Genomic DNA, 24,679 nt, shown 5'->3' with positions numbered 1-24,679 from the left:
CACAACATGCTGAAATAGATATTAATGGAACCATTAAAGGAAACAAGGATCAGGAGAGGTGTGAGGCAGGGTTGCTCTTTATCCTCGTACCTTTTCAACATGTTCATCAAGGAATCTATAACAAAAATGAAGCAGGAAGCAAAGGGTATCAAGATTAATGGACAACAGATTCACTGCATTAAATTTGCGGACGACATAGCATTATTAGCTGACTCAGAGCAGGAGCTGTGTAAGATGTTGGAAAGGCTATCATTAAGGCTACAAGATTCACATCTAAAGATAAATGCACAAAAAGATTAAAATACTTGTCCTCACCAAGAATGATGAACAACCTCAAACAGACATCACAATGGGGAACAACAAAGTGGAACAAGTGAAACAGTTTTGTTATTTGGGGAATTTCATTACCCAGGACAACCAGTGCGCTACAGAGATCAGAAGAATCACCCTTGCCAAGCAAGCTTTCAGTAACAAGCAAAATATTCTAACCAGCAGACTCATCAGACAGGGAGACCAGGAAAGTTTGCTAAGTCATTCATGTGGAGAGTGCTGCTGTATGGAAGTGAAACCTGGACATTATGCAATCAAGATATCAAGAGACTGGAGGCATTGGAGATGTGGGCCTGGAGGAGGATGTTGAGGATTAGCTGGACTGAGCGACGATCCAACGAATGTCTTGAACGAGATGCAAGAAAAGGGGCAACTACTCACAACGGCGGCAAAAAGACAATCTAAATTTTTAGGACACACATCTAAGACAAATTTTTAGTGAATATCTCAGAAGAAAAAGTATTGGGAAAGAAAGGAAGGGGGATGACCAAGGAAGAAAATTTTGGAAAACCTAATGAGGAAAATGAACTTTAGGGGATATGAGGAAATGAAACTTTCAGCAGTAGACAGAGATGTATGGTTGCAGCGACAAGGCGAAGCCTTTAGAGTTTGATAATGATGATGAAATAAAGAATTTAAAAATTAATTATTAATGATGTTCGTAAATCAGTAAGTTGCATGTGCCACTATTCCACAACTTTTTTAAAGATACCAGGGGAAAAGTATAATGTACATTAGTATTATAGACTATATATTCTCTAATATGGAAAGCTGCCTTAGCTGAGTGGTCAGGCGTGAGGGTTCATAAGTACACATGCCTTGAGTGACTCAGGTTCAAGCCAGTGACCACTAAATACGGTGCTGTTTCTTGTGTTCTCTATATTGTACCATGTGGTCGTCCCAGAGCATAAAGAGAAACGGAATTTTCTAATATGGTATTAAATTTATCATAAAGTACCAAATTTGTCATATAAAAATATGTGTAGGGCACAATACTGGCAAATGACAAGTTTCTATATGCAGACTGACACAAAATCTGACGTAAAATGCTATATTTTAAGTTAACGGTTCTCAAAATAATAAGTTCACATCCTTTTAATTTTTTTTTTTTTTTTTTTTTTTTTTGTTCAATGTAATCAATAAGAAATTTTTATTCAACAAAAAAAAATAATAATAAAATTTAAAAAATCCAATTACTCTACTGATAGGGTCAACAGATATTGTATGCATGATATTCTCATGACATTAAAAAAGGCATGTTGCAATGTAAGAAACAGAATGAATATCTGGTATAGTTGAGAAAGCCACTATTTTAGAGACTATGTATTTAACATACCTGGTACATGTTGGTCAGCAAATTTTAGGTTGATCATATAATAACCAGGTTCTGTAGGCTTGTATGATACACTGAGTGTTCCATCTTCATTGTCCTTGCACTGTATATCAGCTTTACTAGGACCTTCAATAGACAGACTTAAGCCTCCATAGCCTGCATAAGTAAATTACAATAAAAAAAAATAAACTAAAAAAAATGAACAGTTTTGTTACATCATGCCATAATTTTAGAATAACTAGCCAATCAGGCTGAGTGGGTAATTGTATTACATATTTTACCATACAATAAAGATTTCTTTATCATGATAACAAAGGATTGTTACTTTACAGAAATTCATAAATATTGAAATGTTCATAAACTTGCATTTTTTATTACAATGTATTACAGCCTTCTTGTATCTCCCATGATATGGATGAATATAAAATTGTGCAATTTTATTATTTGTGCAAATAATAGAATTGTACAATTTTATCAGTGCAGTACAGAAGCACAAATTATGGCTGCAGGAAACTATTTCTCATTCCAAGGAAATCCCTCTAATTATATTGTTAAGAAGTTAATTATCACGAGACAGCATAATGCATTTTTTTCTTTTCTTTTTTAAGCATTAAGCCACATTTATGTCATGGTTCACTTTACTGTTCAAGAAGCATGACTACTGTAGCATCACAGATAGTGATCTAGTTTGGACTGATTAATAACTATTTTACAATTGTTGTGAGCTTTGGTGTAGGCAGAACATGAAACTGAAGAATTGGAAACAAGCCAATTACGATATGCAACATTCTTCTCTTGTACAGCCTTAGCACATTTATTGGAAAACCAAGGTTTAGATAAAGGACGAGAATTTAAAGTGGAATGTGGAATAAAGGATTACATTCCTACAAGAATAATTTCACTGACACGATCTGAGCAAACGTTGACATCAGAAGTTTTGAAACAGTAATCCAACCAAGGAAAAGAAAATAAATCTCGAAGGTCATCCCATTTTGCATTCTTATAATGGCAAACAATACGAGGTTGGGAATAGCCATGAGATAAAGGCTCCATGGAGAAGAGACAATCACCAAATTGTGATCTGAGGTTCCTGAAGGACCACTCACGTTAGCCGTGTACTTAGAAGGGTTGTTTGTGAGAAAAAGATCAAGCATGTTGGCTTGATCTTTTTCTTATGGTTAGGATTGTCCGGTATTCTTGTAGGTAAATGAACAATCTGTGCAAGGTCATTAGTAATTGCAAAAGCCTCAGCATTTCGACCAGCTGGGTCAGTGTGACTAGAAAACGGAAGCCAGCTGGAGTTGTGAACATTAAAATCACCAAGAAAAATTTCCTCACTGTTAGGAAAGTTGGACTGGAGAAGGCCAAGTTGCAAAGAGAGAAAGTCAAAGAGCTCCAAGTGATTAGTGGAGTTGGGAGAACAGTAGAGACAACAGATGAATTTGACACAATGATGTAGAGAGATTTTAAGCCAGAGAAGATCAAAGAGAGGAGATTCCAAATTACCAAGTCTCTGACAGGAAATATCAGAACAGACATATGCACAAGTACCACCTTTGAGGCGAAAGGAATCATATAGTGAATAATATGGGCAACTGCGATAAGCAATAGTTGATTCAACCGATAACAGATTCTGTCAGAAAAAGTACATGGTGTTTTGCAGACTGCAAGTAGAAATGGACATCGTTGAGATTAGAATTGAGACCACATATATTTGTGAAATGAACTAGAAAGTGTTTCTGCCAATATGAATGGGTTGAACATGCTGAATTCTGATGGGATCCTTCCACTTGTTCAGATTACGAACCTAAAGGGGCATATAAATTTAAATTAAGAAAAGACAGATGTAGAATAGATGTGCGGAAATTTGCCTTTAGCCAGCGGGTGGTTAATTGCTGGAACAAACTCCCATCTGTCATTGTGGAAGTTGATAGGTTAAATAAATTTAAGGAGGAACTGGACAGGCATTTGGAGGGAATGGTGTGTTTTTTTGTTTTTTTTTGGCTGATGCTGCATAAGCTCATACACTTGCTTTCTTGCATCACATGCCACTACTATTATACTCTAGTCTTATAGACTAGATGCACAGAAGCATTTATTCCTAAGTGACAAACAAACAGTATTTTATTAAAATTGTGTTTAGGTTTAAGATTGATATATAATCATTACTATCAATGCATTACAAAGCCATATAAACTGGAGTTTCATTGTCATTACAAGAAGTTGCAGATAATTCTAGACTAGGAATTAACAGAACAGAACAGGTAATGTAACTGTGTTTAAAGTTAATTTATCTCACAATTCAAACTGTATAGTATTTTAAAATAATATATTTATTTCACGTACCTGCCTGTCTTGTATCAATGCAAAATTCATTAACAGTTTGGGTTTTTCCTTCCTGAAGGGCAGTACCTGAACACCTAACTTTAGAAGCATCTCCAATTTCACAATCTCCAACATTAATTTTGAATGGACTTCCCTGAATATGCTTTCCAACCCTTTTAACATTTACAAGATGTTCCCCTGCCTCACGAGGAGTAAAAGAGATGCCTATAAAATAAAAATATTTATACTGATGCTGAAATGTAGAATAATATTCAGACAAATACTTTCCTGATATTAAACATGAAGCAGCATCCCATGCAAATTAATTGGAGCAAACTTCATTATTTAGTATTTTTTATATAATATAATGTTTTATGGCATTTTATATTGGCAACAGTGAGTGCCTATTTGTTATAAATAGCATAGTCAAATAGATTTTGCAAGCTATCTGAGGTTATATTTCATTTGGTGAATACTTTAATCTCATTTTTTGCAATTTTACTGATTTTTAATATCACTTACAGAAGTTATTCCTCCAGGCCATCTTAGTGATTCAAGGATTATGACAATTTTTGAACATCCAAGTATAAGTAAAAGAAAAATATCTAAAATGGTCTTGGATTGGTCACTACAAATTAAATGTCACTGGAAGAAACTGAAAAATTTCTAAAACAAATAACATTCTTTGATTTGGAAAGAGTGCTGTGGACTTGAGAAAAGACCTGGCAAAATTTGGGACCCTAGATGTCTCAATCGTTTGGCAAATGTTTCTCAAGGTAGGCAGAAAAGGGCTACAATTCTGTTAAGAACTTTCTGACAAGTGTAACAAAACAAATGTTTATTTTCTCCACCAAGTCCCATTTTGGGGTGCAAAGTCAGACTCTGCCATCCATGGCAGAGTATTGAAAATGTATTTACAGTTCACTTTTAACAAATAGTTAAACAACCAGGGGAAAAAAAACAAAAAACTTCTGGGGTTGCTTTTGTTTTGAAAGCTCTCACTGGTCTTTTACTCCCAGCAGTCATGATATCAATACAAGTAGAAAAGCTGATATCAACACTACTATTGAAACTAGTGGTGATATGTTATTTGGTTTTTAGGAGCATTAGCAACTAAGGCCATATTGCTCCGATGATATGCGGCGGTCATTCCCTGACCTTTCCGCATCCTCCGTATTTGGTGGGCATGGGCTTGAACCCCAGTCTAATCAAGAAGCGTGTGCTACGCACTGCTGCTCCTGCCCACCTGGCTATGGAGGCGCCTCATTAGTGGTGATATCGACCATATTCTTAAGTGGTTCTCTAAGTATAAACTGTATTATTTTTTTCAAGCCTTATTAATGACCATCCATGTTTTCCATTTTAAGTTCTTGAAAATTATCAGGTCTATTTTTATTACCAAAAGACTACAGCGGAATCTAAAAATTAAGCTCCAATTCTTAAGGGTGAATTAGGAAAATTATTAAAGCAAATGGACAGCTTGCTTCCTTGCAGCATTTGCCACTACTAATTCAGTAACTGGCTTATTATTAAACTGTATGTTATCAACAACAGAAAGACAACATCTGTATGCATTTATATATATATATAAAAGTAAATAAATAAATTAGAATAAGAATTAAAAATAATGCCAGCAGCATGGCAAGACAGAAGAGCACATTTTATTTTATTTTTAATTTATAATAAAACTGATAACAGAATCCTTGAAGATCAAATATAAAGGTAGGAGGGAAAAAAAAAGTAAAAACCAACCTAAATGTCCATTAGGAAGTTTCTTCAGGAAACATGGTTCTTCAAGGCCAGATGGAGCAACAATACTAGCATTCAAATTTCTAACATCTTTCTCCTGAACTTTGAGGGAAACCTCACTAGAATGGCCTACAGATATTTGATTCCTTTTACGGCCCTCACCTGTTGTTTAAAAAATTATTTACCTTAATACATTATGAATACTTACACTAGTGTTTATAATTAAAACAAAAAAGAAATAATACAAAATAATACAAAAAAACAAAAACAAATAATACAAATAATTATTCCATGGAAAATTCAATATAAAAATTCAACTCAAATGTATGTGATATATATGCGGTTAATTTATCATATGCTATATTGCATTATCACATTTCTCCAATGAGTTAATAATATAAAAGGTAAATTTTAATGCAAGATTCATAACACTTTTACAGTTGTGAAGCTGCTATCCAAAAGATCAGAAATCCCTCTTATGGCTGGTACTCTATGCAAAACAATAACTGCAGGAGCAATATTACAACCAGTAATGTTTATCTGTATTATCCATTATGAAGGATATCACTGTAAGGATTCGTACCAAAAGACAAGTTATCTGATGTGGGTGTTTTACTGTCATATTTTGCATAAGTGGTTCTCCAAAATGGAGGATGAAATGAAGTGCGAAAATACACACTGAGTAAAGTTTTTTGGAATATCAAGACAACTCTGCATTTTATCTGCAAAAATCTTTGAAAGCTTGTTTTTTAGGGGGAAAAATCAAGATCAGCTCACTCAACCCCATATGGATTCCTTCTGCTGTCAACAGGATTTGAACCCAGATTCCAAATGGACTACAAGTAACAAATCCATTTAGCCAAGGAAACAGAGAGAATACAGAAGTAAAGAAGCGGACTTACAAATTTGCATATACTAGATGAAATACCCACATATGAATCCTGAAGAAGAGACTCTAGAGGGAAAAAAAAAAAAAAATTTAATGTTACTTGAAATGCTGGTTTAAATTACAGGCTTTAGATAACTGCAGTACTTGTCTAGGTGCAAGTCTAGACAAGTGCAGCGATTAAGTCTAGACATGGAAAATCTACCTATATGAAACAAAGCCAAACAATTAGTAGAATGAAGTGGGATACAGGTAGAAGCTCCTCTTTGTGCAGGTGAGAGGAGGAGGACAGTTTCTGGTGGTCAGTCAGCCTTTTCATGAATATGTATGTGGTTCCTGAGGAGTACATGTACACATACACTTTTCAAGCTGTTTCAAATAACATTTCAAAGTTACAAATCTAGTAAGTGCTTACTAGATTTGTAACTTTGATCTAAGTTTCTAAGTAATTGTAGACAGTTTCTATCGGAATGGCATCATGAAAATAGATTTTAAAATGATAGGAGGAGCTTGTGCCTCTGAGATAAAAAAATAAATTAAAAAAAAGCCAAAATTCTTTGGAATTCAGATCTAGAAGTTGATCACATTAAATCAAGTGACACATAAAGAAGACAGTATTACATCAAAAAAGAAGCAACTGAGTTTTTTTGGTTTTTTTTCAATTTTTGAAATTATTTTTGTAATAATTTCACTCTAATATTTGGCAACTAAGGCAAAATAAGAACAAATTAATATTTGAAAGCATTTATGTACAAAGTTTTCATTTTTACAAATATTAAAAAAAAAAAAAAAAACTCTTCAGGGCCCACAAAGTGCTTATAAACTCACTTGAGAAAAGGTTAAATATAGCAACTGAACCCATTTTTGAAACATTTAATCAAACACTGATGTATTTTAACAATATCCTCAACAAGAGCAGTTTGATGAATTTCAAGTACTTTATGAAGCATACCCAAGAAATGACACAAGTGTAAAGTGCTTGATAAGACTAGATTAGAAGATACAATCAACAAGTTGATCTAGTAATCATGTTATTATTTGAAGGCCAGTGTTGCTAAAAGTCTGCATCTAACAATATCACCATGGTCACTGATATTGTCAGATCTTTGGACTATGGTTCCTTCCATTAGAGGAAGTGATTTTATTCTTTTTTTTTCCAACCATCAAAGGGGACCAGGTGCACAACCTCCATGGAAGAGAATCAGTGAATGACTGAAGTTACCTATAGTTCTAAAGGGTACTAGCAGTGTACAACTCCTCTTATGCATATAAAAGATCATTGCAATATAAATAATTTATAAGAAAGTATTAGCATGGGGGGGGGGAATAGCACTGACGTAACTCAGAAGAGCAAGTAACCCAGGTCTGACCTACATGGCACATTGGTTTGTGAAGGATTAATAAATTTTGGCCACAATGATCTGAAGCTCATTATAGAGACAACTAGAATATACAGTATGAACTAGACTCAGGACAAGCCAATCAACAATGGTTATGTTCATGATGAACAGATTCCTTAATGACCTATTTTTAATATTGTCTGAAAAGGATATTATAAGGTGGTTCTTATGAAACATACTTTGAAGGAGAAACACCATTACTGCATTCAATTATTTAAATATTAATATGTATATATTTACATAATGTAATATAAATAAATTATTTAAAAAAATTATTACCAAAAATAGCGCATCCCCTTAAAATTCTCAAATACACAAGATGCTACCCAAACTCTTCATATCTTGGCAATGTGGATAATGATATAGAGTTCTGCCACTATATGGTGGTACTGTATATCCTTGTAAAAGTCTGGTGTCGACTCAGCTGTCTAACTTGTATCAATTTATTTTCGAGAAAGCTGAAACTGCCTTGTTGGCATTTAGAGAGCAAGCAAGACGGAATGCAAAATTTCTCAATCTGAGAAATTAACAAAATGGGCTGATCTCTCTTGAAGGATGCAGAACATTCAATACATTTGCATTCATCTATGGTAGATCAGATGAAAATATTGTTTAAGTTGGTGACAAAATTTATGAAAACAATCATCTCACCATCCATGACTTGGAACTCTCCTACAGAACTTTTATAGGAAAACTGAAGATGCAGTGGACTGCAGCGAAATTTGTAAAATCGTATTCTGACTGAAGACCAAACACAACATTAGCAGAAGTTTAGGCATAAAATGCCAAGAAAGCAAATTTATACAGCATCAGCCAAAAAAAAAAAAAAACCCCGTTCCAATTCAACCATTTGGTCAGTCCAAATGTTTGTCCAGTTCAGCCTTAAATTTATTTAAGCTATCAACTTCTACAACAGAGGGAAGCCTGTTCCAGCAATCAACTACCTCCACAACTAAGTTATGTAGGTGAGTCTGGTAGAAGATTGAAAGATTGGGTTTCTGAGCATGAGGTGGCTGTACGAACCACTAATTTTGAATGCTCCACAGTCGCCGAGCATTATTGGGTTGAGCAGCACAATCTTGATCCCCAACGGGATATTGAAATCTTTGACTATTCACGTGATTACCGCCAGCGCTCATGGCTTGAAGCACTGCATATAGCCACCAATAATAGTACTATGAATTGCACGAGGGGGAGTACACTTACACCCTATTATAGAATGTACTGTATGGCAGTGCAATGAGCGCTGCCAATCATCATGTGTACATAATTCTGCTCTACTGATACCAGACTCGTGATACATGATCATGCCCAGCTGACTTGTGCTATTGTAACCATCAATATATGCTGAAGTACATCATTCACAGACTAGCTAATGAAGAGGCACTTCGCTTCGAAAGCAACAATGTATTTTAACACTTTTATCTTATTGTATTTTAACGCTTTTATCTTATTTTATTTCTTTTTTATCTTTATATATATATATATATATATATATATATATATATATAATTATATTAGTGATAAAAAAGGAAAGAAAGAAAGTTAAAACGACAATAACTGTAACTAATATGTAACTAATATTTATGGGTCAATGTTGGAACCAGTATTTGGCCTATACTGGTTTATATTTGGTTTAGATTTAAATTACTTAGCATATATTGATCATCACAGAAACAGAGAACCTCTTGCCATTTTTTGCCTTCATTCTGGGTGGTTGGCCCAGTTGAAGTCATCTAGATTGTCGGTAGGTTGAAGGGGCTTAGAGGGGAACAGGTATCCTGTGTGTTATCAGACACTCAGCCTAAAACACTGATGGATCCAATATCTCTCTATTACAGAAGATTTAGGAGAAGTCCGGTTGGCCTGCCTCCCTAAAATCCACTCATGCACACCTTCTCGATGGTAAGCCCTGTTACGTCACTTAGGTGGCAACGAACGTGTAGAGTGGTTCTCTTCAAGACGCCTGGTCAGCATGAAGAGGAAAAGACCAAACCCTCCAGCAATGAGAGCACAACAATACAAATGGCCCTCAGTCCCCAGCAGCTTTCACTCTCCCTCTTACGGCAGCGAGAGGATCACAGTGGAAGCAGAGGGTGCTAAGAATCTCTGGGTACGACCAGGCTGCCATGCACGGGAATTGAACTTGGCCTGTTATAACGTACGATCATTCATCGGTGAAGACAGGATATTAGAGCTGGAAAAGGAATTAGAAAATGTGAATTGGAATATCATTGGTTTGGCTGAAACAAGAAGAAGAAATGAATCACTTATAAGTTTATCAAGTGGAAATCTGCTGTACACCAATGGAAACAGTGAAAGGAGTGAAGGTGGAGTTGGGTTTCTGGTCCATAAAGATTTTAAAAACAACATTTTGCAATTCAAAAGTACATCACCAAGGGTGTCAAGACTAATACTCAAGATTTCTAAGAGGTACAAGCTAAAGATTATAATGATTTATGCACCAACATCGAGCCATGATGATGAAGAGGTTGAAGAAATGTACACCGAAATTGAGAGTCTTCTAGATGAGCAGAAAACCCACTACACTATTATTATGGGGGACTTCAATGCTAAGGTTGGAAAAAGGCAAAACAGCGCAGAAAGAGGAACTATAGGAAATTTTGGAATTGGTGAAAGAAATAAAAGAGGTGAAAGACTTGTGGAATTTGCAGAATCTCAAGGAATGTCAGTAATGAACACTTTTTTCAAGAAAAGGGTGAACAGAAAGTGGACATGGAAGAGTCCAAATGGATTAACAACTAATGAAATCGACTTCATCCTCACTAACAGAAGATATATTGTGAATGATGTTACCGTCCTGAATAAGGTAAATGTTGGAAGTGATCACAGAATGGTAAGATGTACACTTGATATAGATGTAGGAAAGGAAAGGAAAAAACTGACTCGAGTAAATAATACAAAGGTCTTTGAAATAACAGAGGAGGAGAAAAAGCAGTATGTACTGGAACTTAAGAACAAGTTTGAGCTTCTGCAGACTGCTCAGGACCAAGATATTGATGAGGAATATTACAACTTTCTGAAAGTGATAAAGCCCAAGAAACCTATAGGGAAACAGAAATCCAAAGAAGAAAAAATTAGTCAAGAAACACTTGTCATGATGAACCAAAGACGACAAATGAAGAGAAAGAAAAACACTGACAGGGAGAAAATTGAGTATACTGAGTTATGCAAAGCCATTAGAAAGAGAGTCAGAGAGGACATAAGAAGATTTAACACAAGAAAAGTAGAACAAGCATTAAGGGAAAACAAAGGATTTAAATCAGCAGCCATGAGCAGTAATACAGAAAGACAAATGATACTGAAACTGAAGAATAGCGATGGTGTACTTATAAACAGCAGAGAAGGCATAATTCAAATAGCAGAAGACTACTATAGAGAACTATACAAGGAGCGAGGGAATGATACCAGCAGTGGGGAAGATGGATTGCAAAGTAGCAACACATACGACATACCCGATATTCTTCCTGATGAGGTAGAACATGCATTGAAGAAAATGAAGAATCGGAAAGCCCCGGGGGAAGATGAAGTTACTGTAGTGTTGTTAAAATTGGGAGGAAGAGACATAACACAAAAACTGGCAAGGCTCTTGACAAAGTGCATTAGAAAAGGTGTGATGCCTAAGCAGTGGAATAATGCAATCATAGTTTTGCTGCATAAGAAAGGAGATAAATCAGAAATTGGCAATTATAGACCAATTAGCTTGTTATCCCATATCTACAAGTTGTTCACAAGGGTCATTACTAACAGATTAGAAAGAATACTTGATGAGAATCAACCGAAAGAGCAAGCTGGCTTTAGGACGGGATTCTCAACTATGGATCACCTTCACGTAATATCACAGCTAATGGAGAAAGCAAATGAATATAAAACACCATTATGCCTGGCATTTGTGGATTATGAAAAGGCATTTGACTCCATACAGCATAAGGCAATGTTTCGGGCACTGGAAAGACAAGGCATAGATACTCCATATATTATGATTTTGAAGAAAATATATGAGAGTGCTACATCCTTTATTAGACTAGACAAAGACAGTAGCAAATTTAAAATCGAGAAAGGAGTTCGACAAGGAGACACAATATCTCCGAAGCTGTTTACTGCTGCCCTTGAGGAAGCTTTCAGAAGATTAGACTGGTTGCAGAAAGGAGTCAATGTGAACGGAGAGTACCTAAACCATTTACGATTTGCAGATGACATTGTGGTCATAAGCCACGATCCCAAAGAATTAGAGGAAAATCTTAATCAGTTATGCACAGTTAGTAAGGATTTTGGACAAAAGATGAATATGGCTAAAACAAAAGTAATGATGAACAAGTATGCCACGGAAAGGGAAATAATGATTGATGGAGCAGTAATTGAAAAGGTGGAGTCATATACTTATCTGGGACAAGTTATTAGCTGTAATAATGATAAATGGCTGGAAGTCAAGAGAAGAATAAATTTTGGATGGATACCATTCAGGAAATATAGTCACATACTGAAGAGCAATATCCCAGTTTGTCTGAAACGTAAAATAATGGATCAATGTATACTCCCCACCATGACTTATGGAAGTGAAACTTGGGCACTCACCAAAAGAATGGAAGAGAAGCTAAGAACTACACAGCGAAGAATGGAACGAATTATATTGGGAATCAGACTGTTAGATAAGAAGAGAAACACATGGATTAGGCAGCAAACTCAAGTAAAGGACATTCTTATCAAAACTAAAGAACTAAAATGGTCTTGGGCAGGACACATAGCTCGAAGACATGATGACAGATGGACTAAGAAAATAACAGAATGGTACCCAAGAGGAGCTAGAAGAAAACCTGGAAGACAAAGGCGGAGATGGATAGATGAAATTCATGAGTTTTTGAGTAGTAAATGGGTGGCCAGTGCTCAAAACAGAAGGAACTGGAAAGTTGCTGGAGAGGCCTTCATCCTGCAGTGGATTGAAAATGGCTGATGATGATGATGATGAGATTGTCGGTAAAAAGCGATAAATTTTTTTTTTTTTTTACGTTTTCTTGGGTCCCTGATGGTATTATTGTTGGATTGATTTGCTTTTTCTAATAATTTAATATTCTATATATATATATATCATTTTTATTTTAATAAATTTATTTTAACCAGTTAGTCGGTTGTTGCAAGAAACTTGGATGATATAATGCGACCTGACGCACAAGGCCTGTTTTCTAATCAACTACCTGCTGGCTAAAGGCAAATTTCTGCACATCTATTCTGCAACTGTCTTTCCTCAATTTGAATCTATGTCCCCTCAGTTTCGTAATCTGAGCAAGAGGAAAAAATCCCACCAGTATTTAACCTGCTCAAGTCATTCAGCCTTATACACCTCAATCAGATCACTTATCCACCTCAATCTGGAGACTAGGCACCTTGCAGGTGCCCAGTCTCCAGATGCTGCAACTTGCAGAACAAGCCTTTCTTCCTAAGAGCACCCCTTTGTTCCTCTCACCAATCTTGTTGCCCTTCTTTGTACTTGTTCTCGCAACTATATATCCTTCCTAAAATGAGGCCTCCAGACTATATGCAGTACTGAAGGTGTGACCTGAACATTGCCTTATACAAGGGGATAATCACCTCCTTGTCTCTGCTAGCAAAATTCCTATATATCATTGACAAGACTCCATGACCTACTCTGGCAGCCCATCTGCACTGCTTAGAGAACTTTATACCTGAATGCACAATTACCCCAGGTCTTTTTCATTCTCCACTTCCTTGAGTGTAGTAGTACCACACATTTGGTACATTTCTCTTGGATTAAAGCTATCCATATGCAGTACTTTGCATTTGTCAATGTTAAACTTCAGTTGCCACTTCTCGGTCCACCTGCCTAACTTTTCCAGATCCTTTTGCAGTAGCATACTGTCTTACTGCCATTAACAACTTGGACATTAAGCCTGATATACCTTCATGAATATCACTAATAAAAAATACACAAATCAACAATGAACCCTGGAGGACTCCACTAATAACATTAATCCACGAAGAGCAGTGTCCATTTATTACCACTCTCTGTCGTCTCCCACTCAACCATCCCTTTATCCATTGTAGCAACTTGCCCTTAATGCCATACCACTCCAATTTGTATAGCAGTCTTCAATGTGCAACAGTATCAAAAGTTTTCCTGAAATTGAAGTATATTTTATCAAAATTATTTTTTGCATCCAGTTCCTTTGTGACCACATTATAGTATCCGATCAAATTTGTCAGACAAGACCCCCCCCCTTAACAAACCCCATATTGTGTCTGAACTATTACTGCAGTCTTGTCTAGATAGACCTGCACTGCTTCTTTAATTGGCAACTCCATTATTTTCCCTGGAACAGAAGTTAAACTACCAGATCTTAATTATTTGTCACCCTTTGAACCCCCCCTTTGGAGATACATTTGCTCATATTCAGTACACGAGGACCTCCCCTGAATCTAAGAGTGCTCTCATAATTATGGCTAAGAGTTTGCTTACTTCCCTCGCTGCCTCCAATATAACTGGATTGATTCCATCCACCCAAGGTGCCATTTTTATGTCTAACTTCAATAATTTCTCCTCCACCTTGCTGTTATTACAAAATCATTTAGCTCCCTGTTAGAGTTTAGTAAACTTCTGTCCTCCCCTTCCTTACAGAATTCCTCATGTGTGAATGTAGATGCAGAATACTCATTCAGTTTGTCAGCTACCTGAGCATGATCATCAACAGTTGAACCATCAATATCAAGTGGACCAATCAGATTCATCCCCTTCCCTCTAGAGTTTACATAAGTAAAGAACTCTTTGTTTTCTTTGCATCCTTTGTCAAGGATTTCTTGTAATCAGCCTTCACTTGCCTAACCTCCTTTGTGACTTGATTACAGACTAGTTTATATCTGCCATAGGCTTCTGTGTCGCCTGATAATTTATATGCATCCCATGCATTTTTCTTCTCTGCCACGAGTCTCTTTAGTTCATCTGACATCCAAACCTAAAACTTGAACAAATATTTCTTAGTTGGTATGAAAAGCCTAGTAGCTTCCAAGATTAATTCCTTGAATGTTTCCCATTTAGAATTTGCTGTCGGTAACGTCATCAGGTAGTCCCACTGCATAGAATTTAAAAACTGTCAGAGACCACTGTAGTCACCTTTACAAAAGCAAAAACCCTTCCCTTTACCCTCGATGGTAATTACATCTAAGTAAATCCCACATAAGTACACTGTGATCACTGTCACCTAGTGGTTCCTTTATCTGAAAATTCTTAATTCATGAATAATCACTGCTGATAATCAGATCAAGTGTATTACTTCCTCTGGTTGCCCCTCGAACATGTTGCTGTAGAAAACAATCCTCCAATAAATCCACAAAAGTCCTGCTAGCGTGAGAGTGAACAATGCACAAGTTCCAGTCAATATCTGGAAAGTTAAAATCCCTCATTACAAGACATTCTGATTTACTGGCCCATTCTATTTCTCTGCACAATTGTTTGTTGTACTCAGAGTCATTAGGCCTGTAACACTCCTACTCTCATTTTCCCTTTCCCAGTGCTTATGTCACACCAAACTGACTCAACATTGCACTGTCCACCAATGTCAACTGGATGCACTTCATTAGATTTTATATGTTTCTTAACTAACAGCATAACCCCTCCTAACCTCTCAATCCTTTCTGTACACATTTTATTCTTCAAATTCCAATTCTGCAATGCTTATATCTGTGTTGACACCATGTCTCTGATATCCCAACAATATCTGCCTTTGACGACTTGACCAGCACTTCAAATTCATCAAATTTATTTTCTATACATCTGGAAATTAGTGTACATGCACCTGTTCTTACTCTTAGTTACCTTATGATGGTCCATGTATTACTGGTTTCATGATGACAACCAGCAGTTCTTGAAATCCCCAGCAACTTGCTATCTAGGCTGCTGCTCATTCTAATAGAAGAAGTGCAAGAACACTTTAGCCTCTGCCTGTGAATTCCCCCAAGCTAGCAGTTTTCCAACCCACCTAACACTGCCTCGATAGCTGAGAATGCTGAGTTGGCACCTAATTTTTTCACACTCTTTGCACCTAGCACACACACACACAGAAGACATCCTCTTTGGCTAGATCATGTCCTGTTCCAGAAAGGTCCGCAAACATTTTGCATTTTGCACGTTTTTAGACTGTGATGCATTGGAGAATAACCCATATTGGTTCTCCACTGAGCCACAGCACTCTGTTTTTGTGCTCATTGCTTTGCTGCTCTAGTCTGGGTCATAATTCCGCTTAAGTACAATTTAATTAACAATGAAATTTAATAAGATTAATAAATTTTATTGATTAATTGATAATACTATACTAAGCTAACAGATTCCTAATACAGTGTTACATATTATGTTATATCGTTTTACGTTATATTTTATGCTATCAAGTTCGGGATATACGTTGCACTATTCCATATATCGATCTAATATACTGTAACAATGCGGCCAGTTACAAACAGAGGCTCTGCAGACACTAAGTATTAACTTTTGAAATCGCTATCTAAATTCAAAATAAACTAAGGAGCGTGACCTGGACACTAAGCTACTTCTATAAAATCAATATGACAATTAAGTCAATAAAATGGCTATATATTTATCAAAAACTTAGCGGAGCTACAAAATCTTGTCAAACACGTGGATAACATGTACTGTTATCTTCAAGAACATTCAGGATGGTCAACCTTAATTTCAAAGGTTATTGCAGAGTGTGACACATGGACTTGCATGTTTGATCCAGAAATGAAAAGCAGGCTTCTCAGCAAAAAGTCTATATCTACACCCATAGGAGTCAAATTTATTGGATAGCTACTTCTGAAGGTTACACATAAAAGAAAGGATGAACAGTAGCAGAAAACTAAAAAATGCAGTTAGACACATGAATCTGAATAACAGCAAAATAAATAAATAATATAAAATAGTTAAAATTTGTAATTCATAAGCTAATAGATGGAAGGGATAAAGGAAGAAAAGCAGAAGACACCACACAACATAAGCAACTACATTGACTTTGGAGGCAGAATAGGCTGGCTACATTCAGCAGAGGTGAACTACAGCTGGTTTTTGCACTGTGTTCAGGATTTGAGAGAGAGAGAGCGCTGTATGTTTAATTAATATCCTCTGTGGCAGCTTAGTCAGTACATTATTGCCATCTGCCACTCATTTGGAGAAGCTCAGGTTTGATTTATATCAATGACTGGAAGAATTTAAGTTCTCTTAAATTGAGATTATAGTTAGCTGATCTCAGGCAGAGGGAGTAGGATTTTTCACAAATTATTCCAGATTTTTTAGTCCACACAACATGCAAAATAAGCCCACAATATTGCTTTGCTGCACCTAGGATTTCTGGCTCTGTGAGTGTTGGAAGCAACCAGCTATGAGAGAAAGTCAAGAGTGAATGATGCTCTAAATCAGGGCCCGGAAAACTATGGCCTGCGGGCCAAATTCAGCCCTTTGCCTGTTTCTGTACGGCCCGCGAGCTAAGGATGGTTTTTACATTTTTAAGTGGTTGAAAAAAAAAAAAAAAAAAAAAAAAAAAAAAAATCAAAAGAAGAATAATATTTCAAGACAAATTGAAAATTTTATGAAATTCAAATTTCAGTTTTCATGAATAAAGTTTTATTGGAACACAGCCATGCTCATTTGTTTACGTATTGTCCATGGCTACTTTCACGCTTTAACTGCAATTTTCGCCATTTAACTGTGCAGTTGAGGAACTTCCACCTAACCTTCATTCGGAAGTGATTAATCTGCAATGTAATGGCATGCTAAAAGGCAAAGAGAAGTATCTAATAAAATTCTATAAATGCCTTCCAAGCGATGAATATTCTCAATTTAAATCATACAATCATGGATTGATATCAGTTTTTGGCACTACCTATCTGTGTGAAAAGACATTTTCAAAGATGAAATACGTAAATGCTCATTACAGATCAGCATTAACAGATGAACATTTGCAATTGATTTTGATGATAGGGAACACCAACTTTGAACCCCAATTAAGCGAAATATTTTCCCAAAAAAAAAAAAAAAAAAGAATTCCGTTCTTCTCATTAGTAGACGTGTATTCCAAAAAATTATACTCAATTATTATAATTATATTTTGAATTTCATCAATAAAAATTTGTGGAAATTTCTTTTCCACAATGCATAATGCATATTATATAAGTATATAATAAGAGATTACATAATATCCTTGATTTTGTCTCTTGGCCAGCAAAGCCTAAAACATATACTATCTGGCCCTTTACAAAAAAAGTTTGCCGAACTCTGCTCTAAATCATAAACTGCTCCTGAAGAAAGCCTAAGCCATACAACACAGCCCAGGTAACGATGTTAATAAAACATAGGTCTCATTGCATGGCCAACTGCCAATGCAACAAGACATATGTAGGTCAGTCATACACTACATAAAAGCACAATGCAGATCATACCAAACCACAGATGGTGATGTAGCATCTGGTGATGTGCATTGCAGTGTCTTCAAAGGTCACACTTCAATCTCAAAACCCCCAAAATTCTTAGTAGAGAAACAGAAATGGGGAGGGCAATTCTCCACAATGGATACACCCATCCCACCTCTTTAGTCCTCCCCTTGCTCTTCTCCCCACTAATCCCCTCCTTGTAATTTTGTATCATTAATGTTACAGCTCAGTTGTGTTCATTTTGAATTTCCATTTCATTACATACTTTCACCATTCCATGCATCCACCAAAATCAGCTTACTGCTATACATAATAAATGGATAAAAATAAATTTCTTACCTGTAATTTTAGCTGTAAAGGGACTTCCTTTAATATGCTTATCAGCAAATTTTACTGTTATTTTATACTCTCCAGGGGCTGCTGGTAAATATGAAACACCAACAGTACCATCCTTGTTGTCATGGCATGTAATTTCTGCTTTTGATGGACCCTCTACAGCAACAGCAAGACCGCCTAATGAAATGAGATTGAATTACAAAGAGGTCATATAGTAACTCCATAAATAATTGAAATCAAGCTTGTAGATTACATATTACTATTATTAGTCACTTTAATAGAATATATGAGTATAATAAAACCAGAGACGCTAAGATGATTTACCTGTACAGGTTACAAATCAGTACAATTAATAGGGCTGGTTGTTATCATTTACATTTATTGTACATTGTGTAATTTAGAAATTTAATATTCATTTGTTGCTACAGAAGAATATCCAAAAATTATTATTATTATTATTACTAGCCATATAGTGCAAGGAAGCCTGAGGCTTCCGAGTTACTCTGAGAGAGAGAGAGAGAGAGAGAGAGAAGTAGAAAGGAATCACCAGGAAAGATGATATCCAGCTCAGGACCTTGGGTGTGCCATGCCCATACTCACCAGATGTGAACCCCTGGGGCGAAACTAACTTGAGATTGGAGAGACTGTGGAAAAGAATATAACTCTGCAAAATAACTTAGCTTTATACATTTCAGATAAAATTTTATTGATGTTTACCAAAAATTATTTGTATGTTGTAATGCATTTAACAATTCTTTTTTTTTTTTTTTTTTTTTTTTTCCCATATATCAGTCATGGATTGTGTGAGTGTATATGTGTTTTTTTTTTTTTATTTATTTATTATTTTTTTAAGTTTTTTTTTTTTTTTTTTTTGATTTGGTAGTTGGCGCATCGGCTTCTGTGGCCATAGTGCACCTCCCAAGGTTTTTGCAGTACTTAGATCCAAGCCCAAGGCGGGAATCGAACCCGCGACCTTTGGGTTGCCGGGCAGGTACTTTACCCACTCGGCTAGCCCGGTCGGCCTATTTTTTTTAAGTATACCACTAATTATCTCCCTGGTGACTTCATCCTTATTAGTGCTATAAACATTTCTGATCATCAGTTTGCAGGCTTTCCAAAGAACATAACCAACAGTCTTTTAAGCTGTTCCCATCATGAAAGAATATAATGACTATTCTCAATCATGTTAATAGAGTGGAAGCAGTCCTAAAATAGGGTATATATCAGTCAATGGTACATGTGCTGTATGTTTGAATCCATGTCACCACAAAAAATACATGGCCCACTTTGTTAATTCAGTTTACATTTGCATGCAAAATACCTGAATTAGCAGTTCAGGTTTACAATGGAGTTTAAGTTTTGCCATTAGACAGCTGTATCAGAGTAAAAGCAACTATTGCAGTAGTTAAGACTCAGAAGTTTTGCAATGGGAAATAAATTCATGGACATGCAGAATTGGAATGGGTTCCTTGCCATCCTACATTATGTGCAACACTGTTGTAACCAAGGCAAATGCAGCTATAGTATTTAACTATCATAGTGAGCAGTACACCATGGGTTTAACAGATTTGGAGAATGACCCCAAATACCAAGACCTTTCAGGTCATATTTGACCTGAAAGGTCTTGGTATTAATTTTCAAAGATTATGTTGTAATCAACATAATCATTCAAATAATTAATTTGAATTCAAATTTGAATTAAAACATTAAATTAGTCTTCAGCTAATCTGAAGATTTCTGCAGGGACAAATGTCTTTTTTCATCTAATTAAAGGATAATCATGGTAAACATTTTCATCTGAGGGGGTTTTAGCATGCATGTAAAATTAAGTGCTAAAATTCCGTGTGATTTTTCTGATCTCATATGTAAATGTCTCAAGCCAGTAATTTGTTTTACAAAATTGTAGTTAAAAATTGTTTCATTTCTTTATTTCACACGTTATAGCTTAAGATAGAGATGAATAACCATAACCTACAAAGGACCCTAACAGTTTCTATATATAGCGATGTCTTACCAAATCCAATATTTACAAAATACCAAATCAAAAGTACCAAAATGTTATTACTGAATAAGGCTTACATCGAAAGGCACGTCAACGGGGGGGGCTAGCGCCTCTGGATATATGCCATCAATAACAACATACGCTATCTGTTTCTGCAAGTTATATGCCAGCCTCACCATATTATTATATACTAATAGTATACATAATAGCTTTAAGTTTAAATTTATGTTAAAATAAAATTAGATAAATTAGTTAAATTAGCTAATAAAGCAAAATATGAAACACGCCATATTAAAAAAAAAAAAAAGTAAAAATAAAAATAACAATGGAAGACTGGCAAAATATAACTGCTAGCTCTACAGATAGCCAAAAACTTAAACCTTATTAGAATATTTACACAAGTGTTTCTGTTTCTTTAGCAAAATGCACAGATGAAAAGCATAGTAAAGGCATAGACCCAACAAGTATAGAAATAGCACCTCAATCTCCCTCAAATTATTCTAATAGATTTTGAGGCATAAGATATAAGAGTTAGACAGCATATAGATAAAAGCAAAGGCAAAGACCAGCAAACTACTTTGGAAAATTGCCGTGGGTGTAAATCCCGGTCCCTTAGCAGAGTTCCTGGTAATTCGTTGTGTAAAGAAGCTTTTACTAATATAACTAAGATTTAAAGCCTTAAATATGGAATTAAGGTTAAAATTAACAGCCATAAAATAACAGAAAATGCTTGTATCAAGTACAGCAAGACAACCTTAAAGAACAAAGCAAAATTTACCGATACATCGGAGCTTACAAAAAATGTGGATAGACCCAAGCTGCTGCGTGAAGCGAAAGAAAGTTCAAAGCTCCCTCTACTGTTCAGATATGTTGTTGTTGTAAGGTTTGTTGGTGCATCAGCAACTGTGGCTATAATGCACTGATTTCTGACTAATATATCTTTGTTGTTGGTGCTGATTCTGATAAAAATTCAAACAAGGTGATATTTATCAATCGATTTTAGGAAAACAAAAACATCATCCATATCCTGACGATCTTCTAGAACATTATGTAGTGTTAATTGATTGCAATTTTTTAAAAGTAAGGAGAAAGCAGTTTTTTGTTCTCTTAGATATAGTGGGCATTCGATAATGATATGCTTTACAGTGAGTGGACATGAACAGTTACTGCATTGTGGGGCATCTTCCTTTCTTAATAAATGCGCAGTCACACTAGTACAGTTTCTTCTTTTCTATTTCCTCTCAGACTGGATCGCCACTGTTTGGGTTCTTTCTTTATTTCAAAAAGTTTATTATTTGTTTCTTTTTCCCATATATGTTTCCACTGTTCTTTCGAGGTCTGCTGTATAATACATTTATAGTCAATATAAGGTGTCTTGAAATTAGAAGAGATAGGATTTGAAGCATTTTTGGCAGCTAAATCTGCCTGTTCATTTCCTGGGATTCCAGAGTGTCCAGGAATCCAACAAAAAATTGTGGTGACCACGTGCATGAATTGCCATTAACTGAGTCCAGATTTGCTGTACCAGAGGATGACTGTTGCGATGTTTACATTGCATACAATTCACGGCACTTAATGAATCGGTATATATTATGGATTGAGTATATGAGGCTTCTTTTATTTTCTCTAGGGCTAGTAAAATACCATACAACTCAGCAGTATAATTACTACATTCTGAGGGGAGCTGTTTGGCGATGATAGCATCCGGCAGGACTACAGCTGTACCAACTTTACTAGCAGTCTTGGATCCATCTGTATATAGCTGCACGTAACTCCTAAACTGAGTGGAGTGGGTCAGATGTAATTGTCTGATGTTAATATCTGGAAGATTATTCTTTCCCCATTTCTGGTAGAATTTTTCAATATGTATCGTGGGTATTTGCCATGGCTGGATTTGCATGCTAGTATCCTGCATTATGTTATTCATGTTGAGTCCCCAGCTAGTGTTTAGAGCTTGAAGCCCAATGCCAGATGGTTTGTTGAGACGTGATTTAGTTCGATAGAGGTTTTCCCACTTTGGTCTGAAGAGATATTGCCATATCGGGTGATGTGGAAAGCAGCTGATTTTAGCAGTATAATTTAGGAGAAGAATTTGTCGCCAAAGGTCTAGCGGCGGTTCATTGGCTTCTGTATATAGACTTAAAATAGGGGATGTATGAAAGGCACCCAGTGCCATTTGAAGTGCACTATGATGAATGGGATCAAGCCACATCAGTACACTTGGCCTGGCTGAGGCATATGCAGGAGATGCATAGTCTAAGCGGGATCTAATTAATGAGCGGTATAAATGTAGCAACATGTACCGATCTGCACCCCATGACATAGAGGAGATTACTCTGAGAATATTTAGTTTCTTAAGACAGCTGGTACGAATATATTTTATATGTTCAAGGAAGTTTAATTTTTTATCAAGTATTATACCCAGAAAACGAGTACTTGGTTGAAATGTAATACAATGGGAGTCTAACTGAAGGTTTGGATCAGGACGCAATGAACATTTACGACAGAAGTGTACTGCAGTTGTTTTCGATTTAGAAATTTTGTAGCCATTGTTTTTGGCCCAAGAGACTTTCTATTAATGGTGCCTTGTAGTTGTCTCTCAATAAGTCGCATATTTTGAGAATGACATGAGATGGCAAGGTCATCAACATACAGGTATGCATCAACTGCGTTAGGTATACAATTGGTTATAGAATCGATCCTGATGGCAAAAAGTGTTGCACTAAGCACTGAGCCCTGGGGAACTCCCTCTTCTTGAACATATGTTCCAGAAAGTGACAAGTGGAAGGATCTGTTAGATAGGAAGTTCTGAATAAATTTCGGGAGATGACCCCGAAGACCAGAGTTACATAAGTCCCGAAGAATCCCATAACGCCAAGTTGTATCAAATGCTTTCTTGATGTCTACGCATATCATAACAAAGTGTTCATTTCTTAGAAAGGCGTTCCGAATATTTGCTTCCGCTTTGATAATGAGATCAAGCGTTGATCTACTTCTCCGAAAACCATACTCGCTTGGACTCAGAATGTTTTGAGTCTCCAAATACCACGTTAGTCGGTGTTAAGTATTTTTTTCATTGTTTTTCCCAAGCAACTTGTTAGGAAGATAGGTCGATAGTTTGTTTGATCTGTGTGGTCTTTTCCTGGTTTCGGGAAGGCTAGCACATAAGAATGGCACCAGCTGGTGGGGTAATATTCCTCTAAGAAAATTCTATTATAGAGTAGTAAGAGAGCACTTAGTGATCTTTCACTTAAATGGGAATCATTGCATAATAAATTCCATCAGGATCTGGGGCACTGTTTTTCACTTTTGTGAGCGCATTAAGCAATTCAGTCATGGTCAACGGCAGATTGTATGAATGTTGGAGAGCGGTATTAAAATTCAGTTTATACTTTTATGTACTGCATTTTAGCATCTGAAAGGCTGGTTCATAGGCGGAAACAGCTGAGAGTGATTCAAAAGACGAGCCGAATGCATTAGCAAGTTCCTCAGGTTCAGAAATTTCCTTTCCTTTCAGAAATAGAATCGGAGAAGTAGCAAGTGAGTATTTGCCATTGATACATTTGATTTTTTTCCAGACTGTAGCAGTATCTGTGAATCTGTTTATTGTGGCAGCATAGCGTGCCCATGCTTCTTTTTTACTCATTCGTCTTACATAACGAGCCTTAGCCCTTGCTCTTTTAAACTGTAGGAGGTTGGCTGTGGTTGGATGTTTTCTAAACTGATTCCAGGATTTATTTATTTCTATTTTAGCAATGCTACATGCTTCATTCCACCACATTTTTGGATGGAGTCGGATTTTAAATGATGATTTCGGGATAGCGGATTCAGCTGCTGTCATTATTCGTTGTGTGATATAGCTTACTGCA

General features: G+C 36.1%; 1 protein-coding gene across 4 annotated transcripts in view; it reads right to left on the bottom strand.

The window, feature by feature from the left end:
• Positions 1–24,679, bottom strand: part of LOC150086308 (filamin-A-like) — a 470,984-nt gene that overhangs the window by 27,281 nt on the left and 419,024 nt on the right. For all 4 annotated transcript variants that reach the window (XM_090374465.1, XM_090374466.1, XM_090374467.1 and 1 more), the window contains 4 exons: positions 18,812–18,985; positions 5,741–5,899; positions 4,010–4,213; positions 1,667–1,819 (listed from right to left, as the gene is read on the bottom strand). In XM_090374465.1, the coding sequence (XP_090230591.1) occupies positions 1,667–1,819; positions 4,010–4,213; positions 5,741–5,899; positions 18,812–18,985 (690 nt within the window). The remainder of the gene's footprint in view (positions 1–1,666; positions 1,820–4,009; positions 4,214–5,740; positions 5,900–18,811; positions 18,986–24,679) is intronic.

This window comes from Mastigoproctus giganteus, chromosome 5, assembly GCF_048544385.1.
Source record: "Mastigoproctus giganteus isolate SK-2022 chromosome 5, ASM4854438v1, whole genome shotgun sequence".
In the NCBI taxonomy this organism is placed as follows: Eukaryota; Metazoa; Arthropoda; class Arachnida; order Uropygi; family Thelyphonidae; genus Mastigoproctus; species Mastigoproctus giganteus.
This window is presented reverse-complemented; position numbering and strand designations above follow the sequence as displayed.